The sequence below is a fragment of the Loxodonta africana genome, chromosome 18 (genome assembly GCF_030014295.1).
Source record: "Loxodonta africana isolate mLoxAfr1 chromosome 18, mLoxAfr1.hap2, whole genome shotgun sequence".
Lineage (NCBI taxonomy): Eukaryota > Metazoa > Chordata > Mammalia > Proboscidea > Elephantidae > Loxodonta > Loxodonta africana.
In genome coordinates this window covers 28212101-28221792 of record NC_087359.1, presented here as the reverse complement: position 1 = coordinate 28221792, position 9692 = coordinate 28212101, and the positions used below count along the sequence as shown (strand labels likewise).

Here is a 9692-nt window from a genome sequence, read left to right as displayed (position 1 = left end):
AACCGTTCACAGCTGATCGTTTTAACCATTGCACCACCTGGGCTCCTGGAATATCCTCCAAATCCGAAAATTTTACTGCACCAAGGAACTCTGCCCATGGCTCACCGTCAGGCCAAGGATTGAGGGAGAACGAAAGCATAGCCATTGTAGGATAGGAACCGCCGATTTGGGCTCGGAAAATGTCTTGAGAAACGGTCTTCAAGAGCCCGCCTTCCCAAAACGTTTGACATCGGAGGTGAGAAAAGGGGTCCCAGGGTGGAGAGATGTAACAGAGAACTTACTCGCTCACCCCTATTTTTATGCCTTCACGGATAGCTCCTGGGTGCGGGTGAGTGAAGAAAGGAATGCTAGCTAGCTCAAAGACGCTATTTGTGTATCAATGTATGTGAAGAGGGGTACAGTCCCCTGGGGTCAGGGAGCAAAAAGGACTTTTCCAATACAGGCAACGCGCCCTGCCAAACACTCTCTCAGGCCGCCGGGAATCAGCCGCGAGAGACACCACAGAGGGTTTTCAAGAGGTGAGCCACCGACGTCTAACGCCGCGCAACCTCTCGGCTGCCCAAGGCGGGAATGCGGCTGCGCGCGCAAACCCTCTCCCGCGCGGGGGCCACTCGCGTGCTCAGGCCGCACCACGTACCACGTACCAACAAGTACAGGGGTGCACAATTTCTTCGGTTTTCTTATAGAGAAATTATTTGCGCTGCAACAAACTTTTCCTTTTGTTTTTCTTTGTTTTATTCCGTAGTGACGATCTTGAGTCATGGTCCAGGCGCCAACTCTCATTTTCCCCGCGCTTTACCCCTCCTGACGTTTTCGCTACCTGCCCGCCCCACTTGCCTCAGCCAACCCTACTAAGCTTCTGGGTAGACGTCACGAGTTTCTAGGCAGTTTAGAAAGGTCCTCCGGTCGGGAGCGGCCTCGCGCGCCCCCGTCTGGCGGTGCGGACCAAACTGTCTGAGCGCGAGGCGGGAGCCTGAGAGCGCGGCGGACAGACGAGGCTTTGGTCCGGCGACGTTAGAAGCGGCCCTGTGAGAACGAGGGTCGTGTCAAAAGAGGCGGCTCAGTAAGGACTTAGGTCTTATTTTGTTTGCGTAGGGTCTCTCTGGGTTTCTCTTGAGCTTTCCTGTCAAATATGTGGAAGTCCGACCTCTTGGCGTGCTTCGCCTCCTCACACTTTTTTATGTTGATGTGAGGTGCCGTTGAGTCGGTTCCGACTCAGCGACCCCGGGCACAACAGAACAAACGCTGCCCGGCCCTGCGCCATCCTCACAGTCGTTGCTATGTTTGAGTCCATTGTTGCAGCCACCGTCAGTTTATCTCCTGGAGGGCCTTCCTATTCTTCGCTGATCCTCTGCTTTACAAAGCATGACGTCCGTCTCCAGGGACTGATCCCTCCTGGGAACGTGTTTTAAGTATGTGAGATGAAGTCCCGCCATCCTTGCTTCCAAGGAGCACTCTTCCGAGACAGACTCGTTCGTTTTTCAGGAAGTCCACGGTATAGTCAGTATTCTTTGCAGCACCGTAGTTCCGGCGCATTAGTGCTTCCTCAGTCTTCCTTATTTGTTGTCCAGCTTTCCCATGCATATGAGGCCATTGAAACTACCATGGCTTGGGTCAAGTGCTCCTTAGTCCTCATAGTGACGTCTTTGCTTTTTAACACTTTAAAGAGGTCTTCTGCAGCAGATTTGCCCAATGCAATGCATCGTCTGATTTCTTGACTGCGGCTTCCATGGGTGTTGATTGTGGATCCAAGTAAAATGAAGTACTTGACAACTTCAGTCTTTTCTCCATTTGTAATGATGTTGCTTATTGGTCCAGTTGTGAGGATTTTTTATTTCTTTATGTTGAGGTGTAATCCGTACTGAAGGCTGTGGTCTTTGATCTTCATCAATAAGTGCTTCAAGTCCTCTTCACTTTAAAGCAAGGCTGGGCCATCTGCATGATGCAGGTTGTTCCACCCTTCACGCCTAGGTGGGCTGGAAGCCTAGGTGGGCTGGAAGCCTAGGCGGGCTGGAAGCCTCGAGGAACACTTCTGAAGTATTTTTTCCACAGAATTTTTTATGTTTTAGATGCCATTGCTTTCAAAAGCCTTCATGCTGGGCTGAGATTCAGATTGTGTACACCACTTTGAGGCAAGAACTGGCTTTAGGCTCTGGACAAAGCAGTGGGTAAAGACACTTAACACATAGTAGGTAAACCCACTGCTGTTGAGTTGCTTCTGGTTTGTATGGACAGAGCTGAACTGCCCCATACGGTTTCCAAGGCTGTAATCTTTACAGAAGCAGACTGCCACATCTTTCTCTCATGAAGTGGCTGGTGGGTTCAAACCACCAACCTCTGCGTTAGCAACTGAGTGCTTTAACCACTGCGCCGTGAAGGCTCCTCATATAGTAGGCAGACAACAAAAATTTGTAAGTAATTTATCTAGTTCTTTCACTCCCCCAGTATGTGTAAATACCTTATGCAGTTCATTCATTATTCACAGTTGTTGAACACCTACAACTGTTCTAGGCATTTGAGGTCCATCAGTAAGCAAAACAAGGGCCCTGGCATCATAGCTCTTACAGTCCAGAGAAGGGAGAAACACAAGAACAGGCCTAGCAAGCAAATGATAGTGCGTTAGAAGGTGATGTGTGCTATGAGAAAACAGTAACATAGATTAAGGGTGTGCTGCGGTGGGGGACAGAACAAAGAGGCTTGAAAAGAGGGCGATCAGGGTAGACTTCACTGGACAGTGCCAGATAACCCAAAACCAAACCAAACCCACTGCCGTCAAGTCGATTCCGACTCATAGCGCCCCTATAGGACAGAGTAGAACTGCCCCATAGAGTTTCCAAGGAGCACCTGGTGGATTTCAACTGCTGACCACTTGGTTAGCAGCTGTAGCTCTTAACTACTGCGCCACCAGCGTTTCCACGATGCCAGATAAACACTGCCAAATTTCACCTTTCTGGACGCTGTTTTTCATGTTTCCGTGCCTGCACCCTTCTATGGAAACAGATAAGTGCAATACATGCTTCATACAGGGATCTTTCTTAATCCAGTATCCCCTCATGCTTTCTCATATGTATCCCGTCTTTTCACCGTGCACATAAACTGAACTGAAGTAGTTGTAAGAGGTTCCTTTAGTGCACCTACATGGCTAATGCTCTTGCTGCATCTTCTCCACACTATGTGAGGCTTCAGGAAAGAGGTCGACTTTAAAGAATATCAAAGAAAGAATTTTCTATATCCTTTTTTCTTTTTGTCACTTCAGTACTGCTGTCTCGTTTCTTCCTCTCCAGCTTTTGGCGCTTTTCATAAGAATAGAGATGCTTCTATTTGGTACCTGGGCCCTGCTGGCCTTGATCCCTTGCTCAGGTAAGGCTATTTGGGAAAGTTTCTTTAGCCAGTATGTGCTGAGGCATAGGTAGCTGGTTAGTGAAGAAGGGGATGGGAAGTTCTGAGTGGGACAACATTTATTATTCACTCATCCGGACCCTTGGGAAACATTCCTACTTCTTAGATCACTAGGATGCAAAATTCTTAGGCATCTCTACCTTGTAACTGGAATAAACCAGATCAAGTAAACTATCAGAGAGAACGCTCCCTAGGAAATAGGCCTTCTCTTCTTGGCTCCCTCCTGCCTCATGCTTTGCGCTATCATGACAAACTACAATAGGATGTGAATAGGGCCCATAGTTCATCATGAGGAGTGGATTCTCCCGATGGCAGGAAAGGAACTGGAGCCCTAGTGGATAACATTACAACAAGAGGTGTGTATTCCCAGAGGAGACTAGCATTTGGGAGATCAAGTGAATGGTGGACATGGAGTAGCTAAAGGGGACCTTAGTGAAGCCTTCAGGAGGATGTGCCTCTCACCTACATCAGGCATCTAAAACTTACCTGATATCTCTCTCACTGAATCTGAGTAGATTTCCTTAACACACTAAACTCTTTAGCAACCAGAAACATTTGCTGCCTTAGCACCAAAGCAAAATGGAATAGTCTCAATTTGAGAAAAAGAGGTGGAAAGTGCCATGGGAAACGAGTGACCCTGGGAATCACCTTTAGGGCAGTGGTTCTCAAAACTCGGTGTCCGTAAGGTTCACCAGGACTGCTTGTTTTGTTCACTTGCATATTTCCAGGTCCCACCTTCAGAAGTTCCTAATCAGTCAGTGGGAGGTGGGTCTGGAATCTGCAATTTTACAGGCATTCCATGTGATTCTAATAAAATAAATCCTTGTACCATAATTTGAGATAAGCACTTCTTTGGGGTTTAAATAACACAGCTGTTTCGTTCAGGGATCTACTAACCCCATCAGGGCCCTAAGTAGCCGGTCTTGGGGGGCTTCCAAGAATTCTGGAAATTTAGGAAGAAGATAGCCTCCTGGGCATCATTTTTAGTCACTCAGTAGTATCCATAATGACACTAATTGAGAAATTAAGATTCTAAGAAGTAAGATCAGTTGAGGGAATGGTGGCAGAATCAGAGCTCTAACTTGTTAATTAAGGGCCTTCTTGTCTGGCGCCCTGTACCTTTTTTTTAGGGCAGGCTCTTTATAACTTATCACTAGATAGAATAAGCTCTGTATTTTATTTGGGTCTCCTGGTCCTCACCAGACTGTTTGGGATATGTGGTTGATCATTTCAGGGGCCACAGAAGAGCTATTTGAGGTCTCCGTTTGGCCAGATCAGGCCCTGGTAGAATTTGGACAGTCACTTGTGGTCAACTGCAGCACCACCTGTCCAGACCCAGGACCCAGTGGAATTGAGACCTTCTTAAAGAAAACCCAGGTGGGCAAAGGGCCTCAGTGGAAGGAATTTCTCCTGGAGGATATCACAGAGAATTCCATTCTGCAGTGCTTCTTCTCATGTGCAGGGATCCAAAAGGACAAGAGCCTGGGCATCTCTGTGTATCGTGAGTAGGGCTGGGAAGGGAAGCAGAGGGTAGCAAATATGAATATGTTTTATTTAGGGGAGACTTAGACAGACTTCTTTTAGGGAAAAGAATTAGACCCTTAATGAGGATTTCTATCATACTGTAGGATTTCTAGAGCCAATTACTTCAATTTCCCTTTGGTGTAGGCTTTGTCAGGGTTTAATTGGGAGGAGACCATAGACAGGATCCAGACATCTGTGTGTGAGGATATGTCCAAATATAGGAGGCATAAGCCAATAATGCTTATTTCTAAATTATCAAAAACTGTACGAAATTAGTATTGAGTTATTTGGCACAAATTCTTAGACTAAGTAGAGATTGAAGAAAAGGAGAATCTTTGTGGGCTCAGCAGTTAGAGAAGTCTCCACGGAAAAAGGAGGCTGCGGAGCTTCAGCCCTGCAGAATGGTTAAGATTTGAATTCAAGATGGGCGAGGAGGGTCTTTCAGGTGGGCAAATAGCATTGGCAGAGGTATGGTCAGGAGAATAAGTGTGGTCTCTGTGGGCTGAGAACTTGGTTAACCAGGGTATAGTTTTTGTGTGAAGCTAAGGAGCCCCTCCAAAGCTGTTCATGCCTCTGAAGCACCTCTGGTAAATGATAAGCTCTCCAGAATGGTGCAACAGTCAATGCAAGGGTGCAAGAGTCACATTTCTTGCCTTTGGCTTTAGCCACCTTTGATGGGCAGAAGGTTAACATGTCCCATTTAGGACACAGGGGGCAGAAAACGGACACTGTCGGTCAGATGGTTTAAGGGTAGCACTCACCTTCTTTCACAAACTGCCTGTTCTATGCTATTTCTTTCTGCCATTTTTCATCAAGTCTCACCTTTTTGTCTTCAAGAGCTGCCAGAGCAGGTGATCCTGGAGCTGCAGCCTGCGTGGGTGGCTGTGGAGGAAGCCTTTACAGTGAAGTGCCATGTGCCCAGTGTAGCACCCCTGGAGAACTTAACCCTTACACTTCTCCAGGGCAACCAAGAACTATGTAAAAAGAACTTCGTGAGCTTGGCTATGGCCGCCCAAAGAGCTGAGGTTGCCATCAGTGTCAGAGCACAAAGGGCGGATGACAGGTGCAATTTCTCCTGCCACGCACAACTGGACTTGAGTTCACAAGGTGGAGGACTCTTTCACAGCAGCTCTGCCATCAAGGTGCTCCGGATCTTCGGTGAGTCAGAGCCCAGTCATGGAAGGAATCCTGAGGATCATTTTCCTCATTTTACCTTGACCTTTGGGACTAAGCTCCCACAGGGTTTGGGATGAAGGTGTGAGGATACATGAGCTCCTCCTCTACTTGGGCTTTAAACTCACTCTGGGGGAGAGAGACCTTTTAGCCCCACCCCTTCCCTGCATTGTGGGGTCCTACATGACACATGATTGATCATGGCTTTTCTCTTTCTTTTTCTTCATTTCTTGGCAGAATTCTCTCAGAGCCCCCAGATCTGGGTCTCTCCACTGCTGGAGGTTGGGATGGCAGAGAGTGTGAGCTGTGAGGTGGCTCGAGTGTTTCCAGCCAAAGAGGTAATGTTCTCCATGTTCCTGGGAGACCAAGAGCTGAACCCCTTCCTCTCCTGGGAGGGAGACACAGCCTGGGCCAATGCCACCGTTCGGGCCATGGAGACTGGTGATCAGGAGCTGTCCTGCCTTGTATCTCTGGGTCCGATGGAGCAGAAAACAAGGGAGCCAGTGCATGTCTATAGTAAGTGACCTGCTGATTCCCCTCCCCGTGTGGGTTCTTTGCTGCTGAAAACTCCCACAGTAATGGCTTGGTGATTTGACTACAGGTATCCCTGCTCATCTTTGCGAGGCACACTCTCAACTGAATATTGGTCTTCGTTTTTGTCTGATAAGTATGGGCCGGTTGGGGACAGGCATTGAGACAATAGTTCTACCCAGCCTCCACCCTCAGTTTCCTTAGGCCACCTACCGACAGAGAGGTTATGGATGCTTGAACCTGTTCCCAGGTGAGGAGGAAATCTGTGATGAAAAGACATCTCACGTCCTCGCAGCAGAGGCACAGCCAACGGGTGTGTGCTACATTTGTTGTAGGAGTAGCTCTCAAATCCCCAAACCACCTCCTTATTTCTGCTGCCCAGTTTTTACAGAGCCAGTCATGTATCGGAGACCTTTCCTTTGCTGTCTTCCTGCCCAAGGAACAACAGTAGCAGTAAGAATACAAAAGTGGCTGCAGGTTTTGAGAAATATGTTTGTTCTCTTTCCTTTTCTTACAGGCTTCCCTCCACCCATACTGGAGATACAAGAATCATACCCCTTGGTGGGGACAGAGGTTAATGTGACCTGTTCAGGGCATGTATTAACATCACCCAGCCCTACTCTGAGACTTCAGGGAGCACCAGAACTCCCTGCCCCTGGGGAGCCTGCCTGGATTTTACTTACTGCCAGGGAGGAAGATGATGGTCGAAATTTCTCCTGTGAGGCCATCTTGGAGGTTCAGGGTCAGCAGTTGATCAAAACCACTGCTGTTCAACTCCATGTCTTTTGTAAGTAGAGGCCTAAGCCTTCTTGTCAAAACAAATGTTATTAGTCTACCATTTCCAGAGATCGTCTTGGCCAGTGGCTTTATTATTAGAGTTGCCATGTTTTCCTCATAAGAAACAATCAAAGAAAGAGTAACTTCTGCTCTGTGTACTCAGTTTAGGAGGACAGGGATATTTATGTAGTGAATTTTAGGGGAAAAACAAAAAGCAGTAAAAAGTGGTTTGGTGCAGAAAGTTACCTGGTTATTTGGAATTAAATTATCAGGGACTTACATATGTGGGCCAAACTGGCAAGTCCCTTCACCAATCTGGACCTCAGTTTCCAAAACACAATCAAAGGAAAGAATATAGTTAAAGTTGTCCCAGCTTACCTTCCCCTAGGAATGTGAGTGGGGAGAAGACGAGGGGGAACTGGGAACAGAAAGGAAGGTGGTTAAAGTGGTCGTGCAGCATTAGTTGAGGGCCGATGGCCGAAAACCTAAGAAGTGATGGTTGGAGCTTATGCTGAAGAGAAAAATTTCCAATAATTCCATTTTAAAAAGTAGAAAAATTCTCATCTCTGAGTTCACCTCTACCTACTTCCTCACTCGCTGAGAGGCAAAGAAAGGAAGCAGAGGCCCCAGGGTCACTATTGACACAGTGGTATTATCATCTAGTCTGAATCCATAAAAATACCCATGGTGCATCTCAGACTTGGGGAAACTAGTAAAGAAGGCTTGCCTCAAAGCAGGGAACCCATAATCCCCTCCTTGGGAAAGAAAGCTGCTGGGGGGAGGACTAGGGAGGCAAGCATGAAGGTTAGGAGGGAATGTGGCCCACTGAGCTTGGCTCTTTCTTCAGATGAGCCACGGTTAGAGGAATCTGACTGTCCTGGCAACCAGACATGGGTGGAAGGGACAGAGCGGCTGCTTACCTGCATCCCAAAGGGAAACCCGACTCCAAGCATGGTATGTACCTGGAATGGGATGATCTTCGACCTTGAAGTCCCACAGAGGGCAACCCAGAACCACACTGGAACCTACTGCTGCGTGGCCACTAACCAGCTGGGCTCTGTCAGCAAAGACATTGCTGTTGTTGTTCAAGGTGATACAGCTGCCCTGCAGCCAGTCCCAGGGGGGAAGTCCAGGGGAGTTGGGATTCTTAACAAAGCATAGAGGGGAGGAAGATTTTAGTTGGCTGGGGAGAAAGAGACTGAGAGGTGGGCATGGTGAGTTGGGGCAGGATGATTTTTTTGCCCTCAAGCCTTCCCAACTCTGTCTTCCATGCTTTAGCAGGACTGGATGAAGACCTCAGCTCTACCATCTTCGTCATTATCATCGTGGCCCTTGGAGTGGGTGTAGTCACCATAGCACTGTATTTGAACTATGGGCCCTGCAAAACAGACAGGAGGAAGTTGCCCTATAGGCAGAAAGAGAACAACAAAGAGGAGGAAAGCCAGCTTGATGTTCAACAAGCAGAAAAGTGCAGCCCACATAATTGTTAAATAGAAACAGCAATTGGTTGAGTGAGGATTCTACTGGGGTTTCCCAGGGAGGGAGGAGGAAATCAAGAAGAGGCAGAGCCTGAAAGTGAGGCTACATTACCCTTTGGGTTCTACAGTTCTGTAAAAGCAGGTAGTGGTTCTGGCCCTGTGGCCATTGTATCCAGTCCATCTGCAAGTTCAGCTTTCTCTTCCTAGTTCTCTAGGAATTTCAGTCTCAATGTTCAACTAGTGACAGGACCTCTTGCCCCTTGCTATGTGCTTAATCAGTTCACTCCTGGGTTCAAAAAGAAGGTCTGGCCCTTGCCTCGTCATCCCCAGTCCCACTGCCATTTGTTCCCCAAAACAACAGATTGCTCCCAAACAGACTGAAGCGATAATAATAATAAAAAAAAATCTCAGAAATACTTCTGATTTCTCATGGTTTTCTGATTTCTGCTGGGAGTTAATTTCTTAGTATCGGGACAGCCCTGTTCTCACCTCCACACCCGCCTGCTTCCTTGGCCTGGTGCTCTGGAATGCTGGCTCCCAGAGCTGAGCTTGATGCCATCATTACAGAGTCCCAGATGCAGCTTTGGAAAAAGGGTCAGTGGCTGGTGAGGCTTCAACTCAGTAACCATCTATTGTGGGCCTCGACAGAGCACAAAAGTCAAAATCCACACTTGGTCAGACAAGCAGCTAACCTAGTCCAGAGTTCTGTGCCTGACATGGAAAATAGAGTTATTCCAGAAATTGGCCTCGGCCTGAGGGATCCAGACATCCGTGAACCCCATTTCCTAATTGACAGTAGAGTAATCATCT

At 47.7% G+C, this 9692-nt stretch overlaps 1 protein-coding gene across 1 annotated transcript; it reads left to right on the top strand.

The window, feature by feature from the left end:
• Positions 1-570: 570 nt before the first annotated feature.
• LOC100662680 (intercellular adhesion molecule 5) lies at positions 571-9321 on the top strand. Its single transcript, XM_064270308.1, has 8 exons — positions 571-658; positions 3187-3360; positions 4634-4900; positions 5761-6081; positions 6334-6612; positions 7145-7414; positions 8252-8494; positions 8686-9321. The coding sequence occupies exons 1-8, from the start codon at positions 571-573 to the stop codon at positions 8892-8894; spliced, it is 1851 nt and encodes a 616-aa protein (XP_064126378.1). The 3' UTR covers positions 8895-9321.
• Positions 9322-9692: the final 371 nt, after the last annotated feature.